Raw genomic sequence first — 21,170 nt, 5'->3', positions numbered from 1 at the left:
CCAAACCTCTGGTCAGTGACAGTGGAGGTGCTGATCACTCAGTCACGTCTGATTCTTTGCGACCACATGGACTATAGGATGGCATCACTGACTCAATGGACATGAGTTTGAGCAAACTCCAGGAGATAGTGAAGGACAGGGAAGCCTTGTGTGCTGAAGTTCATGGGGTTGTAAAGAGGTGGGCACGGCTTAGTGACTGAACAACAACAAACCTCTAGTCAGATGAAATGATCAGAGAAACTGGAACTCTTGGTTCCCTTGGAAAATCAGGAAAGTGGGGGATTCTTTGACTTGATTTTCTTTCACAGCCTGTGTCCAGGGGGTACAGGCTTTTAAAGATGAAAGGAGTGGTGGGAAGCTGGGCAGAGGATGTAACTTGAGGTGGCGCACATCTGTCGATAGCACTCGTCTGCCTCCCCTGACCGTCCCCACACCCCACCCCGTCATGTCCTCTCCCTGCAACCCTGGTTTGCCTTTCACTGGCTGGGTCCTGCAGCCCTCTCCAGCCTCACTGTTTCTCACTCCCCAGCTTGCACCCCAAGGCCTGGACTTGTCCAGAGGAAGGAAGCAGCTCTCCAGGTGCCTGGACTCTGCACACATCGCCCTTGCAGTCCACAAGACTCTTTCAGGTCAGTGCCCCTTCTTGCCCCCTCTGCAACCCCTCTGTCACAACACAAGTACTGCAGTTACTCTCTTGCCTATTCACCAACCACCTGGGGAACTTCTCCAGGCAGAGGCTGTTGCCACTCTTCTTGGCATCCCCAGAAACCAGGCCAGGAGGATAATAAGCACTCAGTAAGTGGGCCCTTCCAGGTAGAGGTTCAAACTGGAGCTACCTGCTCTGGCTCTCATTCTGACCTCTAGGGGCACATAGAACAGACTACTCCCTCTGCTCCTTGAGGACTCTTGAGAATTTGATCAAAGCAAAGAGGCTGGATGTTTTCTTTTCAAGGAGAATATCCCCAGTTCCCTGGCCAGTTCCTCCTAGGCCATAATATGGTAGGGTGACAACCATCTTGCTTTACCTAGGTCTGTCCTGGCTTTAACACCACGAGTTCCCTGTCCCAGGAAACCCCTCAGTTTCAGGCAAGTCTGGACAGATGTTAAACCCAGTTTTGCTTTCCCTCCCATTCTAGTTCTTCAGAGGCCATGCACCATTTTCTCAGTGGCCTGAATAGGTGGGGAGTGGGCAGTAATCAAGCCCGGGCTCCAGGGGCCCCTGACACAACAGGGCAAAGAAAGGACAGCACCTCCTCGCTCCCAACAATTGCTGCTATTAATGCAGCCAGTCGACATCAGTTTTGGCAGGAGAGCAGTGAGTGGTGGGTGTGGGGGCTGATACATTTGCCTTGTGGACTAATACCAAGCTTAATAGTATTAAGTGTGAATTAAGATGCCTAAACCATCTTATCACACAGGAAATCTCATTCCCCCAAATCAGTACTTCCACAACTGCTTTCATTTTCTTGGTTTACTGTAAAGACAGATTTTTTTCAATACCTTTGTTCTTAATATTGCCTAAGCCCTTTAAGTGTTCTAGGCATTCATCCATTCAACAATTATTTATTAAATACCTACAGTGTGGCAGGTAGCCCCACTCAGTGTCATTAGGGCTGGTCAAAGACCCAAATCTGCAAATGGCTAGAATAGATTTAGGGTAAAGTCCTCCTATTTTGGTGCTTCTTCCTACATTTGTACAATAAGATAATAGAAACACAAGTAAGTGTATATATAAGTGTGCAAGTGAACATGAATAGAAACAAACATGTTCAAGTTACTTAAGAACCAGCCAGGATTTCTCCAGCCATTAGCTAACAGTCATAATCCTGAGACAATATCAATTCTTTTTATCATCAACTTGGTTTCCATGGAGCCTTGCAGCGCCGCTAGTGAAGGCTGACAGTTATCACCGTAAAGTAACTTTACAACTTTGTAATTTGTAGCTCTCTGCTGTCAGTAATATTAACAGCATTTCGAATTACGACTATAAACTTGACAACAGCAGATAAAACCCTTAGAAACCTCATTTAGGGGGATGAGGGAGGCTGGGGGAAGGTAGTGACATTTAGGTTTTCCAGCCCTGGGCAGAAGGTGCACTTGACTTCGCAGGCGGGAGGCAGAAAGGTCAAGGCAGGATTCATGAAGAGCAAGGCAGCTCAGCTGCTGTCGTCCAGATGATGGGAAACTACAAATATGTCCAGCCTGGTGGGGGGTTACATGCAGCGAGGCTATAGGGTGGTTAAGAGCTGGCTAGTGGGTCCCAGGCTCTGTAGGGTTTTGTCCTCCTGGAAGTAGAGGGAAACTGGGCTGATGGCAGAGTAGGGGAAAAAGTAAGACAAAGTCCACCAGGCAGAACTGAGAGAGCAGCCTGGGGCACATTATTTGACTTTCCTGGGCTTTACTTTTCCTATATGTAAAAGGGACTTATCTCAAAGGTCAAAAATCAAATGATTCTTTCTGTATTTGACTGTCAGTCAGTCTGTCTGTCTATCTATCTACCTACTTATCTAATGATTTAGAAATAAACTTGGAGATCTTCAATTTCTAACCTAAAGATAGAAAAATTTGAACCCAAAGGGAAATGAATTCCCCAAATCTACATGGCAAGCTAATCCTCCAATGCAGGGAGCCTGAGTCATCTCATGAAGCAACATTATTATTTTTACCATGATTACTTCTACTATTAGTCGTTCATTTACTCTGCCAGTCATTCAGTAAGCATTCATATTTAAGGACCAAGTTCTAGTCCCTGTCTGCATGGAGGTGGAAAAACAAATCCAACCGGTTTCAGTCCCATTTAGTCTCCTGTTACCAAAGCCTTCTTGTTGAAGTGTTTTCTGTTTGTTTGTTTATGAATCTTAACAAAGGCTTGATATTGGCCATCAAAAACAGGAACTGAGAAGTACCTGGGTGTGTTTCTGTGCCACCCATCAAGTCAGACCTGACTGCTTTCTATTCTTCTGCCTAAAAAATGAAGCCTCATCCCCAAGAAAGAAAATTAAGGAAGTACCCCTCTCCTCCTGCTAACCACCCCAGCTCACATACATATTCTGGTAACTCATTGTTCTATTAGTGAGCCAGCTAGCAGATGCTGGTGAGGTCTGCTTCCATTTCATTCATTCCCTCATTCATTCACTCACTGAGGGTCTACCTACAGGCTTTAGCCAGAGAAGTAAAGTGATTTAACCAAGGCCACACAGCTTTATGAGAGCAGGGAGAGGCAGAAGCCATCCTGGAACTGGGATCGTGACTCCCAGCCCAGCATTCTTTTTACCAACTTAAAGGAAAATCCACCTTGTGTGTGCACACCAAGAAAATAACTTCCTTCATTATGACTCTACGGTAGCTTTTGAAAAGTCTGTCTGAAGCTCAGGTATCTCCCCAGAACATTTGACCCACAGACCCATCTGCCTATCAGACGTCTCCATTTGTATGTCACATGAGCCCCCTACAGTTAACACAGTCCAAATTGAGGTCAGAATATCCCGCTCTCCAACTCCTTTCTCTAATACTCTGTATTTGAATGACTGGCCCCACCATCTACCATGTTGTTCAAGTCAGGAAACTGGGCATCTTCCTTGATTTCTTCCCTTACCCAGGCAATCAATAGAAATTCTACCAGCTAGATATTGGAACATGCTATTAAGATGGAACTGTACTAGTCTTGATTTTAGCTGAGATCTCAAGTCTGTAGATACCACTTTTTTTTGTTGTTGTTGATTCTTTTTTATACATTTTTATTGGGGTATAGCTGTTTTAATAGTGTTGTGTTAGGGTCTACTGTACAGCTACACTTAACATATATATTCTGCTATACGTCACATATACCCCCCTTTTTTTCAGATTTCCTTCCACGGAGTACAGTTCCATGTGCTCTACAGGTGCTTACACATGTGCTTAGTCACTCCATCATGTCCAACTCTTTGTGACCCCATGGACTGTACACCAGGCTCCTCTGTCCTTGGGGATTCTCCAGACAAGAATACTGGAGTGGGTTGCCATGCCCTCCTCCAGGGGATCTTCCCAACCCAGGTATTGAACCCATGTTTCCTGCATTGCAGGCGAATTCTTTACTGTCTGGGCCACCAGGGAAGCCCAATAGTTATCTATCTTATACATAGTATCAATAGTGTATATATGTCAATCTCAATCTCCCAGTTCATCCCATCCTTGCCTTCCCCTTTGGTACCCATGTTTTTTTCCTACATCTGTGTCTCTCTTTATGGCTTGTAAATAAGATCATCTATACCAATTTTTTCAGATCCCACATGTATGTGAAATTACCAGGCAGGACTTGGACAACGAAACCAGAAAACCAGATTTGTAAACTTTAGCTCTCCTTTAGACAAGAGGGCCACTAGAGGGCATAGTGTCCCAGTGGAGGTGAACCAGCAGACCACCAGAGACTGAGGTGGGATCCATGAACAAGGGAACCCTTGCCCCTATCAGCAGCTCTCTAGCCCTGGGGCTGATGTGTCTGAGGAAGCTCATAGGCATTGCCCAGGTCCTCTCTGGGAGCACTCGTCCCCGAAGACCTTCCCTTCCCTTTCCCCTTTTCCCTGATCCTGCTCAACCTCAGAGGGGTAAACATCTGGGGTTAGCCAGATGGGGTAAAGGTCTGGAAGTCAAGCCAGGGAAACAGGAGTCACCTTGAGCACCTGTCTGAGGCCTGAGCTAGAGGATGGGAAGGTTTTAGCTTTGAAAAGGCTCAATGACTTTGATTGGACCAGACATAGTCATTGCTGAACTGAGACTGTCTTGTGACCAGAATTAATTAGAAAACTTTTAATTTCCTGAGAGTGGCTGGGAAGTCACGGGATCTGCAAGAGCTGTTATATCTCTAGATCTAGATGTAGAATACATATGCATCTATCTGCGGGGTCAACCGGGAGATAAAACATATTTCATAATTGTACCTTGTGTGTACAGCTTGTTTAATATTCCTGTTATACAGTTCACAAATCTTTTCCCTTCTATTCATGGTCTGGTTCTGCCCATATTTATTTATCACTTCCTGTTTCTAGCCCAAACCAACTTCCTACCTTCCAATACTTTGGATGTACATTCTCTCTCTGGAATCTGGGCTCTCTCCTTTATGTCTCCCTCTGCCAGGAAGGCGCCTTCACCCTCTTCTCCTGCCTGCATCACAGCCATTCTGGAGGTCTGAGACCTAGTTTCTCTTCCTCCAGGAAGTCTTTCTTCCCTCTTCTTCCCCAGCACTCCTGCATGGTTACAGAGCTCCCATGGGAGTCACGAGCCAGCAGAGCTTCCCTCTGGCTGATCATTTACCCCTCTCTGCTGCTTCCTCTCCTCTCAAAACGGTCTCTTTTTTGAAGGCAGGGACCATGCCTTATTCATCTCCCTATTTTTAGTGTCTAGTGAGTTTCACGTGATGGATGAGTAAATAAATGGTATCTCCAATGTCTGCCATATGCTTCAGAGGACCTGTGCAAGGCACAGAGTGGGCTGTGAATTGAGACCAAGACAACTAACTGAATTCTAAATCTCTGCATTTTCTCTTGGCTACACAGCCATTTCCTTCTCCTAGAGCCAGCATTTTCTGATTTCAAAGTGCCCACAGCTATAAGTGTGTGTGGAAAACAGTCTACTAAGGACCCTCAGTCTCTGTTCCCAATGTTTTTCTCATCCATATGTCAAAGAGCTATTTCCTTTTGGCTTGAAACCAGACCATAAACAAAGGCCAGAGAAACTCTGGGTTATTTTATGATTCCAGTTTAGCCTTTTTTTCTCTCTTTTTTAAAAAATTGTTTGAACAGAGCATATTTATGACTTGGCAGGCCAATAAAATGTAAATAAGGTTTGCTGAAAAATGGCCCCAAATTCTCAGGAATTTAACATTTCACAACAACAACAAAAACAACAAACCATGGGAAGGGAGGCAAGGGAACTAATATTTAACAGCACTGAGTAAATGCCCCGTTATTTATCTGCTTTCTCCCATGTAACCCTCAGAACAACCCTATGCTATGCTATGCTAAGTCACTTCAGTCGTGTCCAACTCTGTGCGATCCCATAGACGGCAGCCCACCAGGCTCCCCCGTCCCTGAGATTCTCCAGGCAGGAACACTGGAGTGGGTTGCCATTTCCTTCTCCAATGCATGAAAGTGAAAAGTGAAAGTGAAGTTGCTTAGTTGTGTTCGACTCTTAGTGACCCCATGGACTGCAGCCTACCAGGCTCCTCCGTCCATGGGATTTTCCAGGCAAGAGTACTGGAGTGGGGTGCCATTGCCTTGGGTAAATAATCATTATCCTCGCTTTCCGGATGAGGGAACTGAGGTTAAATAACTAATTAGGGCCCTAAGCTAGAGAGATCCAAAGCAGAACTCACACCTGCAACACTGACCAGAGCTGTGTTCTTGCCATGGTCTGGACAGAGGCCACCAGCCAGGGCAGCAGACGCTAAGCATGGCTTTCTTTTAGATTCTGTTGAAAGTTATCCATCTTCCTCCCAGAAAATGAACTCTGCATCTTTACTCACAGTTTCGCATAAATTTTAGACAGCTCATAAGCTTTTCCTAAAGCCCATCTATAAACCCCTCAATTAAGAGCCCTTTAACTAAAGAATGAAAGTAGCTATCGTCTTGGCTTGATCAATCATCTAGGACACTTTCGTACTGATTTTCCCTGTGGGATTGAAACTCATGCCTAAGGAGTCACTCAATCTTAAGACTCACATATGTCACAACTGTGGATTCTTGATATCAAGATTTCATCTAAGCAGAGAATTATAAAATTTTAGTTTTAGAATCAGCAACATCTTAGAATATCAGGGCTGGAAGGGACCAGAATAGAGGCAAGTCCACACATAATTTCATTCTGCAGCTCTGACAGGTTAGAAATATCAGACACTGAGCCTAAGAAAAAGGACAGGGCCTGCTTTAAGCTACCCAGTAATAACAATGGAATCAAGATTCAAACCAACACAGCATTGTAAAGCAATTATCCTCCAATTAAAAATTAGTTAATTAATTTTTAAAAAGAAAAAAAAAGATTCGAGCTCGGTTGCTGGCTTTCAAGATCATCTGGTTAAAGGATAATCTTTGGAAGCAAAGTCATGCAGTCTGCATGGGGCTGAGAAAACTGGGGACAGAAGAACATTTGTTGAGTACCTATCAGGTGTCAGGCAGGCCAGGGGATTTGTATCATTGCACTCCTCTGATAACTGTGCAAAATCAGTATTATTATTTTGATATTATAAATAGGGGGACAGGCTCAGAGTGGTGAGGTAACCAGCCCAAGGTCACACAGCTAGGGAAGCATCAGTGACTGTCTGTGTCCATTGCTATATTATCCTGATATAGTAGAGGAGGAGAGTCAGAGAGCAAGAGCTTGGTAATGTTTAGCTGGGGCTTTTCCAGAGAGAGAAATTAAGCTGACAGATACATATGTTCTGGGCTTCTCTGGTGGCTCAGATGGTAAATAACCTGCCTGCAATACAGGAAACCTAGGTTTGGTCCCTGGGTCAGGAAGATCCCCTGGAAAAGGAAATGGTGACCCATTCCAGTATTCTTGCCAGGGGAATTCCATGGACAGAGGAGCCTGGCAGACTATAGTCCATGGAGTTGCAAAGAGTCAGACATGACTGAGCGACTAACACCGACTAACATTGATACATATGGTCTGGAGTGTGAGGAGGTGGATACTGTTGTGGGCCTGGGTGAGATATCCCTCAGGATTCCCCGCCTTCCCCGCCCTTCCCTGATCTTTCTCTCACTTAGCATCTTCTGATAGCTAATGTGGCCTCTGTGGTTTCCAAGGCTGGGAAGGGGACACTCTAGATGACAGACATAAGAAAACTTCACCATGGGAATCTCACATGCCCACTCACTGTGTGAGTCAGATGCTGTTCTGAGGTCTAGGTTCTCAACTGTGGCGACCCCACCAAGACCCTTTGCCCCATGAACCTTACCAGCACAACCCCGGCCTCTTGGTCTAACAGCCCCAACTGTTTTCTTTTACACAAATGTGAGTCCTCATTTACAGTTACAATGTTCTAATCGATTGTTGTTGTTGTTCAGTCACCCAGTTGTGTCCGGCTCTTTGAGACCCCATGGACTGCAGCCAGGCCTCCCTGTCCCTCACTATCTCCCAGAGTTTGCCCAAGTTCATATCCATTGCATCAGTGATGTCATCCAGCCATCTCATCCCCTGTCGCCCTCTTCTCCTTCTGTCCTCAGTCTTTCCTAGAATCAGGGTCTTTTCCAATGAGTTGGCTTAATATTTAAAGCCTAAGGTGCACACTCCTGTACATTATTTCATTTAACATCCATGCAACTCGGTGAGGTTAAGTATTAACTAGGTCCTCCTGCTACAGACAAGGGCACTGAGGTGCAGTGAGGTTACGTAATTCGCCCAAGGTGACGCAACCAGTGACCGTCTGAACCTGGATTCAAACCTGATTTGTCTAAGTGGAAAGTCTGCTCTCTTTTCACGAGTATCTGTTGAGTTCCCATTGCTGGGGTCAAGAAAGCAGGAAGGCTCTTGGTGCCTTTGTGAAGGAGACACAGCTTGCCTCAGAGAGCTTGGAGGACTTGCTGAAGGGCATGCTCGGGGACGATGATGGTGTGTCATCAGATCCAGGTCTCCTGACTCCCAGTCTGGAGGACATCCTCCCAGACCATATTGCCATTCCTATCAGACCATGTAATTTCTTTTTCTGATTGGGACACGAAGCCAACAGCCAACAAGGATCACAATCTGTCTGCCTGAAGTCTCCCTCTGTTAGGAGATGAAGGCTTTTTTTTTTTTTTTTAAATGCATTTCAAACAAGAACTAGGTTAAATCATGCTTGTATGTGTTGACTCGGCCTGCATGTCCTTGGAGAAACTCCAGGTTCCTCTTCTTGTCCCCTGGATGGCAGATGAGACTGGGTAGCTCCAACAGCATGGTGGCCTGCTCAGCTTCTGCTCTGTCTCACTACCCACCGCCCTGCACTCCTTCCAGTCACTATCTCCTGGTCCCCACCAACACCAAGTCTTCCCAGTTCCACATTCTAAACATTGCACAGCACCACTCAAGTCTAGTCCTGAGTCATCTCCCAGCTGGATTGTCATAACAGCTCCCAGCATGCCCCTGCCTACAGCCTTCTCTCATCTGTCCTTCCCACTGCAGCCAGAGGCTTCCCACTGCTCTTTAAAGCCCTTCTACTGCTCTCGATGGCCTTCATGTTCCTTCTAGATCAAATTCCTCACAGGCTGCCATTTTGGTCTCATCTCCTGCATCTGCAGTCCTTCAGCCATAATGCACCTGTCACAGCTCCTACAGCCCACCTTCCTTCCTTCCCTCTCTGTCTCAGATGCCATCCCTCCAACAACCCACCCCAGGCAATCTGCCTAATTTCTGTTCAGTTTTAAAAAGTCGGTTTAGATGTCACTTCTGCTGTGAAGACTTCCCTGACCTACTGAAACAGTGTTTCAGTCTCCTCTTAACCTCTATGGGTAGATATTTTTGTCTTCAGGATGTTCACTGCTATTAATACAAGAACTTTACCTGGCTTATGGCAGACACTCACTGTGTATTTCATTTTTTAATCGGAGTATAATTACAGTTTTGTGTTAGTTTCTGCTGTATAACAATGTGAATCAGCTGTGTGTATACATGTATCTCCACCCTCTTGCCTTCCGCTCTATCCCATCGCATCCCTCCAGGTCATCACAGAGCATGAGCTGAACTCCCAGTGCCATACAGCAGCTTCCTATTGGCCATCTGTTTTACACATGGTGGTGCATATATTTTTAAATGGACATTTCCTGTGGCTCCCTGGGATTCCTCCACAACAAGACTTACTATACAGACTATAAGTGTCCTTTTCCTTTATCCAGCTCCCAAGTAGACCAGAAGTTCTATGAGTCAGGGCCCATGGTTTCTTGGTCAATATTTTACCCCAGTGCTTAGTAGGATTCCTAGAATGCACTAATGGTCTACTAATAAGGGTTGGGTGTTGAGAGGAGGAAACCTTGGGTCTAGGCCAAGGGAGGGACATTCTGCCAAGAAATTCATTTGCTTCCAACACAAAGGTATGTTGGAAGTGCTGACATAGAGTAGGAGAACCCATCACATTGGACATCAGATGTTGGCCACAAACTAAGTACAGGCCTCCTCTGGAGGGACCCTCATCTCACTGAGATGAGTCACATGTGGGATCCCTTAGGTGCAAATGCTCAAACTCTTCTTCCAGGCAAGTCCTTCTATTTCCTTTGCCCTGACATCAAAGGTGAGCTAGTCAGGGGCAGTGTGGGATGTGTCTAGGTGTGGAGCACAGCAGTTAGCGGATCCAGGAGAAGCCATGTGCTGCACACCATCAAGTTGTGTGTGTCTGTGTGTGTGTGTGTGTGGTGGGGGGAGGGTTGCACGGTGGCACATAGAGATGGCCAGAACTTTGGAAAGCAAGGGTCTTCTGAGGTAGAGCAGAGCCTGCTCCACTGGTCTATGAGTCAGGTGGTCATTAAAGCAGACTTCAAGGTGACTGTGAGGGGACTCTCCCGCCGTTCTTACCATGATCCCTACATTGTTGTGCTGGATCTAGAATACTGGTCTAACACCTGGTCTGCCAACTACTTTCCCCTCCCTCTGAGGACATCACCCTGCCCTCCACGTTCCCTGCTAGGTCACTGTTCATCCCTGAGCCATGAGGGTGCAACGGATAGTGCGGACTAGTGCCAAGTCATGTCTTGACCAGAAAGGAAGCTTTCCTGAACAGAGTGTGGTGAGAACTCCATAAACTCTCCCCATGGTTGAAAGGAGGATGCCCACTTCTGGGGAAACAGAGTCTGTACACAGAGAGTTAATATCATCCTTTTCCTTTCTTCTCCATCAACTATAATTCTTTCTCCGAGAAACTAAGTGTTCAGAAAGGAGACATGGGTCAATCCAAAACAAAAGGGTAAAGATAAGCAGAAACTGTCACCGTCAGTCACAACCCCTTATTTAGTGACCTTGAAATGAAAATCAACACTCAGGAACCTAGAATTACTAAACAATTCCTAAAAAATCAAGCAAGCTAGAAGGCGACCTCTAGTTTGATCATGACACACTTGGGGGTTCTTGTGGACATTTTATGAGTAAGCCAAGAGGAAAAGTGAGTTGGCAAAGGAAATGCAAAGGCAGAGAGAAAGATGCTCAGACGACGAGTGGGAAAAGGTAGGGAAGGTGGGGAAGATGGGAAGGAGGCTGAGGGGAGAGAGACAGGAAAGGAGGGTGGGGAGGGGGAGAAAATAGAGGAGGGAAGGGAGGAACACATCAAATGAAGCAAGAGGGAGAGACAGAAGGCGATGGGACAAGGTGGGGACAGGCAAAAGAGAAAGCAGTGAGTGGAAAGAACAGAAGGGGAGGGAGCTGGAGGACAGAAAGATAGAAGGTAAAAAGAGACTTGTCCTAGAGACCAGATTTGTGGTTGCCAAGAAGGTGGAGGAGGGAGAGGGATAGACTAGGAGTTTGGCATTGGTAGATGCAAGCTATTATGCTTAGAATGGATAAGCAACAAGATCCTACTGTATAGCACAGGGAATTATATCCAGTCTCTTGGGATAAACTATAATGGGAAAGAATACTTTAAAAAAGAATGCATAAATGTGTATCTATACAAGCCACTTTGCTATATGGCAGAGATTGGCACAACATTGTAAATCAACTATACTTCATTAAAAATTAAAAAAACACAAAATTTAAAAACCTAAAAAAGAGATATATTCAGGGTGAGAAAGAGGAGTTCAAGACCGAGTCAAGGTCTTCCTCAGCAGGCTCGGGATGAGCTTCTGGTCTGTGTGCTTACATACCTTAGATGACGGAAGACTCACTCTGTTGTTGGGGGCAGAGGAGAGAAAGAGAGATAGGCACAGGTTTGGGTGAGTCATGGGTCCAGGTGCCTGAGGAAGACTTGAGGTGTAGCAGAGGCATATGGGGAGGGGTGTCCATTAGGAGGGCAGGAGGCAAATAGGACAATCCAGAGATGATACCAGCAGAACCAGCCACGTCTATCCTCACCCCAGGATCTCAGCCCTCACCTGAGTTGGAGACCAGATTCCTGAGGCATCTGGTAAACCCTGGCAGACCTGGGTACTCTCAGCTGGATGTGAGCTGGCCCAGGGCTGGGGAGGGGAAAGGGGAAACTGCCAAGGATACAGGCTTCTTCCGTGTAGGGCACAGCAGCTGTGGTGCCTCCGATGATGTAGCTGTAGAAGGAAACCTCGAGGGTGTAGCAATAAGAAGTGTGGTCCAGCAGCCCACCAAGGAAGCGACGGCCAGTTCCTGCTTTCACGGCATCCCGATTAAAGGACGTGCTAGACTGTGAGAGACAGAAAAAGGAGAAGAGAGTCAGGCTATGGGACCTTGAGCGAATCTTACAGCACCTCTGCGTCTCAGCTTCCTCATCTGAAAAGTCTGATATGAATCCCAATTTGCAGGATTACTATAAAGATGGGTTACATAGACTATTAAATGAAAGCACCCAGCATGGTTCTTAAACTAGTAACTGCCATTTACATTACTTTGATGACAAAGGTGCCCATAGTCAAAGCCATGGTTTTTCCAGTAGTCAGGTATGGATGTAAGAGTTGGACCATAAAGAAGGCTGTGCACCAAAGAATTGATGCTTTTGAGATGTGGTGTGGAGAAGACTCTTGAGAGTCGCCTGTAGAGCAAGGAGCTTAAACCAGTCATTCCAACCCTGAATATTCATTGGAAGGACTGTTACTGAGATCCAATACTTTGGCCACAGGATGCGAAGAGCAGACTCTTTGGAAAAGACTCTGATGATGGGAAAGATTGAATGCAAAAGGAGAAAGGGATGGCATAGGATAAAATGGTTAGATAGCATCATTGACTGAATGGACATGAAGCTGAGCAAACTCTAGGATATAGCGGAGGACAGAGGAGCCTCTTACAGTCCATGGGGTCGCAAAGAGTCGGACACAAGTTGGCAACCGGACAACAACAACAAAGAGAACAAATGCCAGAGGTCCGTGAAAGCAGACACCAGGGCCAGAGCCTGACTCTGGGAGGTGCTCAGTGAGTTTCTTCTCTTGTTAAAGCTGGAGTCAGATCGGGTAAACAAAGGCCAGCTCCTCAGACAAAGCAAGTGCGATCTTTTCCAAGAGTCGCCCTCACTGACAGGTGACGGGCTGCTTGCAGGCATGGGCAGGGCTTGTTTATGTCTGTCTTTATCACCCACACAAGACACAGCACAAGTAGGTGTTCTGTGAATGTTAAAGCAAATCTAACTCAGTGAAAGACAGGGTGGCAATGGGAAGGAGGGCTGGTCTGGGGAGGGGACCTGGGGCTGGATCACAGCCAACTCTTGACTCACGTAGGAGAAGTCCTCGGCATTCTGGCAGAGGAGCTTGGGGAAAACCGCCTGCCTCTGGAACCGCTCTTCATCCTCAAAGATGTTGCCATACATGAAACCATTCATCATGGTGGAGTGGGCGTGGATATCAATATAAAACTCTAGGCTTGTTTTCTGTTGAGAGAAAGGATAGCAAATGAGATGTCAGGGCCACAGAGTTTGCCTTAAACACACACACACACACACACACACACACACACCCCATTTCCTTTTGAGCTAGCCCTCTGTCTACTCAGTTGTAGCAATGTGAGGGGTTGAGAGCAGCGAGGATCAATTTCTCCTTATTTTGAACACCATCTGTCTTCAAGGTCTCCAAGCACTACCATTAACAGTCCTCTTTCGAGGTCTTCTGAAGTAATGCTACCTACCCAGAACAGTAAACACATTTATAACTAAAGGCTTTAGCAGAATTTGTTTCTCTGATTAATGAGAAATACCTTCAGGTAACACTAGTTTATTTTTATTGGGCCTGCTAATGGTTTTGCCCCAATTGGGTCATTTCTAACAGAGGGAGTCTGGGGGAAACTAAATCATGTACCCTCTTTGAAATTTTTATTTTCAAAATGGGTATTTTAATTCCAACCTCGGAGAGTTCTAGTGGGAATCCAACTCAGCAACAGTCATCACTATCATTTACTGCATAGTTAATGCATGCCAGATTCCATTCTGGGAGCCTCACATAGGACATCTTAGTTAATTCTGCTATTTAACCTCATTTCATGATGCCACACCTACTCCACAGTAGTATGTAGTGTATGGGAAAAGTAACCTTGCAATTTATAAAGATGATTGTAACTAGTCTTTCTCTGCTCTCTGCTCACACTCCCTATTTAAGGCACTCCCTACTTTGATACAGTATTATTTATTAACCTTCTCATTTATGAGCTCCCTGAAAGTAGAAAGAGTGTCTAGAAAGAACCCAGTGCCTGTTTGTGAAGGATGCTCAGTAGCCAGATGCAGAATGACTAAATAAACCACTCAGAGGGATAACTTCAGACACTGAAATGGACTGGCAGGAACTGGAGAACTCTCAGGCCCTCAGAGGGCTTTCCAGGTGGCTCAGTGGTAAAGAATCTGCTTGCCAATGCAGGAGATGCAGGAGACTTGCGTTGGATACCTGGGTCAGGAAGACCCCCCCAGAGAAGGAAATAGCAACTCACTCCAATATTCTTGCCTGGAGAATCCCATGGACAGAGAAGTCCGGTGGGCTATGGCCCGTGGGGTCACAAAGAGCAGGACATGACTTAACAACAGAGCATGCATGCAGCACACAGGCCCTTAGAATTTCAATATCTCTCAAATCTGACTTTCTCTTCCTATATATCAGTCTGATTTATACCTATTAATCATTCCTGAGAGTAGCAGGACCTCCACTGGGGAAGGGACTTGTCCAAGTTCATGGCCTAACTGGGACTGAAACCCAGGTCTCCTGACCCATTTGCACAGTTAATGTAATACCATCAGTGAGCACCACTAAAACAGCCAAGGCAAGACCTGGCCACCTTTCCATCCACTTTCTAGCATTCAGTCCTGGGAAAGAAGAAAAATCCATGCTTAGAAGAATCCTCCCTCTGTGGGACACTTTCAAACAAAGTTAAGACCAAATGAAAACCATGTTGCTTCTAGAATGTGGGCCCGATGATTGTCATTTCATTTGCCTCAGACTTGGAGTGAAAAATTGTGTCTTGCTGAGCTCCCAGTTCTCTGGGTGGCATAAACTGCCTTCTGAGAGATACAAGATGCACAGCTCTGTGTGATATTAAACTCATCATTTTCAGCTTTGAAGGTGGAATACACAATGATTCAACAGGAGCCCTATAAAAGTCATCTTTGCAATTTTATTTTCTTCAATTGTCTGTTTTTTCCTCTGAGCTTTTGATGAGCTGCAGAGGAAAGGAGGCGGTAGAGAGATGACTTAAAAAATGTGGAAGGAAAAACCGCAGTTTATAGCTCTGGGTATGGGCTCTATTGGAAACCAGTTTCTCTGACCTTTTGCAGATCATCTCAGGGTGGGGAGGTTGCCTGATTAGGGCTGGGAGTGAGTTAGTGAAGGAGCAAGAATTAGAACCTGGATCTTTGGAAAACCATTCTGGACTGGCTTCTACTGCCCCATCCCAACACCTAGAACCTGATGTGATTCAACTTTAAATAATCAGAAGTGAATAATATTGATTGATTTACATGCTTCAAAAGTCAATAAGAGGGACCTCTTATTCTTACGAGGCAGGGCAAAGGCTAACAGAGCTTTGCCAAGAGAATGCACTGGTCATAACAAATGCTCTCTCCCAACACACAAGAGATAACACTACACATGGACATCACCAGATGGTCAATACCAAAATCAGATTGATTTATATTCTTCACAGCCAAAGATGGAGAAGCTCTATACAGTCAACAAAACAAGACTACAAAACAAAAACAAGCTGATGTGACTCAGATCATGAACTCTTTGTTGCAAAATTCAGACTTAAGTTGAAGAAAGTAGGGAAAACCACTAGGCCATATTAGACCAGGTATGGCCTAAATCAAATCCCTTATGATTATACAGTAGGAGTGACAAATAGAGTTAAGGGATTAGAATTGATAGATAGAGTGCCTGAAGAACTATGAACAGAGGCTGGCAACATTGTACAGGAGGCGGTGATAAAAACCATCCCCAAGAAGAAGAAATGCAAAAAGGCAAAATGGTTGTCTGGGGAGGCCTTAAAAATAGCTGAGAAGAGAAGAGAAGCAAAAGGCAAAGGAGAAAAGGAAAGATACACCCATCTGAATGCAGATACACCCATCTGAATGCTATTCCAAAGAATAGCAAAGAGAGATAAGAAAGACTTCCTCAGTGACCAATGCAAAGAAAGAGAGGAAAACAATAGAATGGGAAAGACTAGAGATCTCTCATGAAAATTAGAGATACCTGGGAACATTTCATGCAAAGATGGGCACAATAAAGGACAGAAACAGTGTGAACCTAACAAAAGCAGAAGATATTAAGAAGAGGTGGCAAGCATACACAAAAGAACTATACAAAAGAGATCTTAATGACCCAGATAATCATGATGGTGTGATCACTCACCTAGAGCCAGACATCCTGGAATGTGAAGTCAAGTGGGCCTTAGGAAGCATCGCTACGGACAAAGTTAATGGCATGATGGAATTTCAGCTCAGCTATTTAAAATCTGAAAGATGATGCTGGGAAAGTGCTGCTCTCAATATGCCAGCAAATTTGGAAAACTCAGCAGTGGCCACAGGACTGGAAAAGGTCAGTTTTCATTCCGATCCCAAAGAAGGGCAATACCAAAGAATGCTCAAACTACTGCACAATTGCACTCATCTCACAAGCAAGCAAAATAATGTTCAAAATTCTCCAAGCTAGGCTTCAAGAGTATGTGAACTGAGAACTTCCAGATGTTCAAGCTGGATTTAGGAAAGGCAGGAGAACCAGAGATCAAATTGCCAACATCTGTTGGATTTTAGAAAAACAACAAGAATTCCAGAAAAACATCTACTTCTGCTTCATTGACTACACTAAAGCCTTTGATTGTGTGGATCACAACAAACTGTGGAAAATTCTTCAAGAGGTGGGAATACCAGATCGCCTTCCCTGCCTCCTGAGAAATCTGTATGTAGGTCAAGAAGCAACAGTTAGAACTGGACATGGAACAACGGACTGGTTCCAAACTGGGAAAGGAATACATCAAGGCTGTATATTGTCACCTTGCTTATTTAACTTAAATGAAGAATACATCATGCAAAATGCCGGACTGGATGAAGCACAAGCTGGAATCAAGATTGCAGGGAGCCATCTGTATGTCTTCTTTGGAGAAGTGTCTGTTTAGGTCATTTTCCTACTTTTTGATTGGGTTCTTTTTTTTCTGGTATTGAGTTGTATTAGATGCTTATATATTTTGGAAATTAATCCTTGGTCAGTTGTTGAAAAGATGCTCATTATTAGAGAAATGAAAATCAAAATTACAATGAGATATCACCTCACACTGGTCAGAATGGCCAGCATCCAAAAGTCTACAAAAAATAAATGCTGGAGAGGGAATGGAGAAAAGGGAACACTCTTGCATTGTTGGTGGGAATGTAAATTGATATGGCCACTATAGAAGACAGTATGGACATTCCTAAAATACTAGGAATAAACCCACCATGTGATCCAGCAACCATGCCGAGGCATATACCCTGAGGAAACCAAAATTGAAAAATACACATGTACTCCAATGTTCATTGCAGCACTATTTGTAATAGCTAGAACATGGAAGCAACCCAGATGTCCACTGAAAGATGATGGATAAAGAAGTTGTGGTACATATACACAATATTTAGTTCAGAATATTTAGTTCAGTTCAGTCGCTCAGTCGTCTGACTCTGTGACCCCATGAATTGCAGCACGCCAGGCCTCCCTGTCCAATACCAACTACTGGAGTCTACCTAAATCCATGTCCATTGAGTCAGTGATGCCTTCCAACCATCTCATCCTCTGTCATCCGCTTTTCCTCCTGCCCTCAATCTTTCCCAGCAGCAGGATCTTTTCAAATGAGTCAGCTCTTTGCATCAGGTGGCCAAAGCATTGGAGTTTCAGCTTACTTAGCCATAAAAAGGAACACATCTGAGTCAGTTCTAGTGAGGTGGATGAACCTAGAGCCTATTATACAGAGTGAAGTGAGTCAGAAAGAGAAAGATAAATATTGTATACCAACACACATATATGGAATCTAGAAAAATGGTACTGATGAATTTATTTTCAAGGCAGCAATGGAGAAGCAGACACAGAGAACAGACTTATGGACACAGGGAGAGGGGAGGAGAAGCTGAGATGTATGGAGCGAGCAACACGGAAACTTACATTATCATATGTAAAATAGATAGCCAATGGGAATTTGCTGTATGTCTCAGGGAATTCAAACAGAGGCTCTTATCAACCTAGCGGGATGGGATGGGGGAGGTGGGAAGAAGGTTCAAGAGAGGGGACATATGTATGCCTAGGGTGATTCATTTCGATGTTTCACAGAAAACAACAAAATTCTGTACAGCGATTATCTTTCAATTAAAAAATAATTAATTTTAAAAAATGTGTAAAAAAAAAGATTGCAGAGAGAAATATCAATAACCTCTGATATGCAGATGACACCACTCTTATGGCAGAAAGCAAAGAGGAACTAAAGAGCCTCTTGATGAAAGTGAAAGAGGGGAGTGAAAAAGCTGGCTTAAAATTCAGCATTCAAAAAACAAAAATCATGGCATCCTGTCCCATCACTTCATGGGAAATAGATGGGGAAACAATGGAAACAGTGACAGACTTTATTTTCTTGGGCTCCAAAATCTCTGCAGATGGTGACTGCAGCCAGAAATTAAAAGACACTTACTCTTTGGAAGAAAAGCTATGAGCAACCTAGACAGCATATGAGAAAGTAGAAACATTGCTTTGCTGACAAAGGTCCATCTAGTCAAACTATGGTTTTTCCAGTAGTCATATATGGATGTGAGAGTTGAACCATAAAGAAAGTTGAGCACCAAAGAATTGATTTTGAACTGTGGTGTTGGAGAAGACTCTCGACAGTCCCTTGGACTGCAAGGAGACCAAACCAGTCAATCCTAAAGGAAATCAGTCCTGAATATTCATTGGAAGGACTGATGCTGAAGCTGAAGCTCCAATTCTTTGGCCAACTGATGCGATCTGACTCATTGGAAAAGACCCTCATCCTGGGAAAGGATGAGATCGTTGGGTGGCATCACTGACTTGATGGACATGAATTTGCGCAAGCTCTGGGAGTTGGTGATGGACAGAGAAGCCTGGCATACTGAAGTCCATGGGGTTGCAAAGAGTTGGACATGACTGAGCGACTGAACAACAACAATCTTATCATATATACTTAGTAACTTTATCTCCTCTTTTAAGTTTTTATGCTTCTAATTTCTTTTTTTGTCTAACTGCACTGGTTAGTACCTCCACAACAAATTTAAAGGATCATGTATTTTCTCTAATTTTTTTGGCCATGCTGCATGGCTTGTAGGATCTTAGTTCCTGACTAGGATTGACCTCAGGCCACCACAGTGAACACACTGAGTCCTTACAACTGGAGCATCAGGGAATACCCAGAGATTATTTAGTTTCTAAGATCTCTTCTCTGTCTGAGAGTCTAGATTTTACCTGGAGTAGAAAAGGGTCCAGGAAATTAACCTGTATAGGGTCTGAGCTTGAAGTTCTAGTTCTTTTTCTTCCTCATTGCACATATTCAGCACTTTTCTGGCAATACCAAAGACCACAGATACTAATTTAATCACCATCTTAATTATGTTTTGTGCCTCAACTGGCACTATGGGCTCACGTTGGTCCATTAGAACAGAGCAAGGAAGGCAAGCAGAGTTCCTAACTCTGGTTCTAATGTTCACATAATCTGTTCAGCAGCTGTTCACTGTACCTCAATTTCTGCATCTTTATAAATGGCTGTTGGATGAGAGAAAAGAGATACAGTTTTCTTAAACTTTCCATAATTTCTTCTCATATTCTGTTAAAATGGAAATGGCAACCCACTCCAGTACTCTTGCCTGGAAAATCCCATGGATGGAGTAGCCTGGTAGGCTACAGTCCATGGGGCTGCAAAGATTCAGACACAACTGAGCGACTTCACTCACTTCTGTTAAAATAAATCCCTTCATCTTCTGCAAAGAGCTTCTTGCTTGGACCTTGATGTCAGTGCTTGTTACTGTAGAGGTATCCTTGTGTACTGCATAGATATACTTATATACTTGTCAGTGCAATATGGCTAGAAAGTATGTCTGTCTGCCTATAAGCATATTGAGGACACGAACCAAGTCTGACCCCATTCCATCATCTCTTTCTAGTTTTACTACAATAGCTGCTGACCCGGTTTCCTTGCTGCTTCAGAGCAATCTTTTAAAATGTAAACAAATAATGGTGCTTCTTTAAGTGAAACTGCTCTATCCCTCCCTATCGCCCACAGGACAGACTCCAAACCCCTTCGTATATTATAAAAGGCCCTGTATGATCTGGCCCTTGCCCCCTGCCTACTCTCAGCTCTCACAACTTCTGGTCTGATACTCTATACTTCAGTCCATGGAGCTGCCTGGAGTACTTCAAATCTCTAGGCTTGTGACTTTCATCTCCATATTTATACATAATGAAAGTCTCCTCTGCCTGAAATACAAGTTCTCTTTATCTGGGTAACCCTGAGACAACCTTAAGACTTAAGGCAAACTAAGGAGATGCTCACAGTTCCATATCCTTTTCCTGGACCCTGGACAACATCTCTCAGTCTCCCTTGGTATTTGGTTGGGATCAAAAGGGATGTGGGCAGTGGTAATAAGTGCCACTTCCAGGCCTGGCCATCAACACATCAAACACATATACAATTGCCCAATTCTCGTTCTTGGGCATGGAAGCTGCATGTAAAACCAATGGTATCGTAATAGGGAAAAAGGGTAGTTCGCTGAGTCAACACTGGGAGAAAAATTGCCAGACAAGTCACTTGACCTGCATCAGACTGTAATGAACCTTTACTGTATTAAGCCATTGAGATTTGGGGACTGCTTATTATAGCATCTAAAGTTGTTCACCTGACTCATACAAAAAGATAGATTCAAATAGCCATTTTTATCCCTCAGGGATGAGTGAACAGCCTCCTGTGTGCTCTCACAAGTCTCTCTCCTGGCACTGACATGTCATTATCATGCTTTGTTTATTTCCATCTCCCATTAGAATGTGAACTCTTTCAGGGAAGGGACCATACATTCTTGGTTTTTTAAATTCACAGGACCAGAGTAAGCCCTGGTATATAGTAGGTTA

The 21,170-nt window shown here is 44.4% G+C and overlaps 1 protein-coding gene across 4 annotated transcripts in view; it reads right to left on the bottom strand.

Moving 5' to 3' along the window:
• The window catches only part of LOC133244620 (BEN domain-containing protein 5), a 1,484,041-nt gene that overhangs the window by 46,524 nt on the left and 1,416,347 nt on the right, over window positions 1-21,170 (bottom strand). For all 4 annotated transcript variants that reach the window (XM_061412038.1, XM_061412039.1, XM_061412040.1 and 1 more), the window contains 2 exons: window positions 13,325-13,477; window positions 12,142-12,304 (listed from right to left, as the gene is read on the bottom strand). In XM_061412038.1, coding sequence (XP_061268022.1) covers window positions 12,142-12,304; window positions 13,325-13,477 — 316 coding nt within the window. The remainder of the gene's footprint in view (window positions 1-12,141; window positions 12,305-13,324; window positions 13,478-21,170) is intronic.

The sequence above is a fragment of the Bos javanicus genome, chromosome 3 (genome assembly GCF_032452875.1).
Source record: "Bos javanicus breed banteng chromosome 3, ARS-OSU_banteng_1.0, whole genome shotgun sequence".
Lineage (NCBI taxonomy): Eukaryota > Metazoa > Chordata > Mammalia > Artiodactyla > Bovidae > Bos > Bos javanicus.
This window is presented reverse-complemented; position numbering and strand designations above follow the sequence as displayed.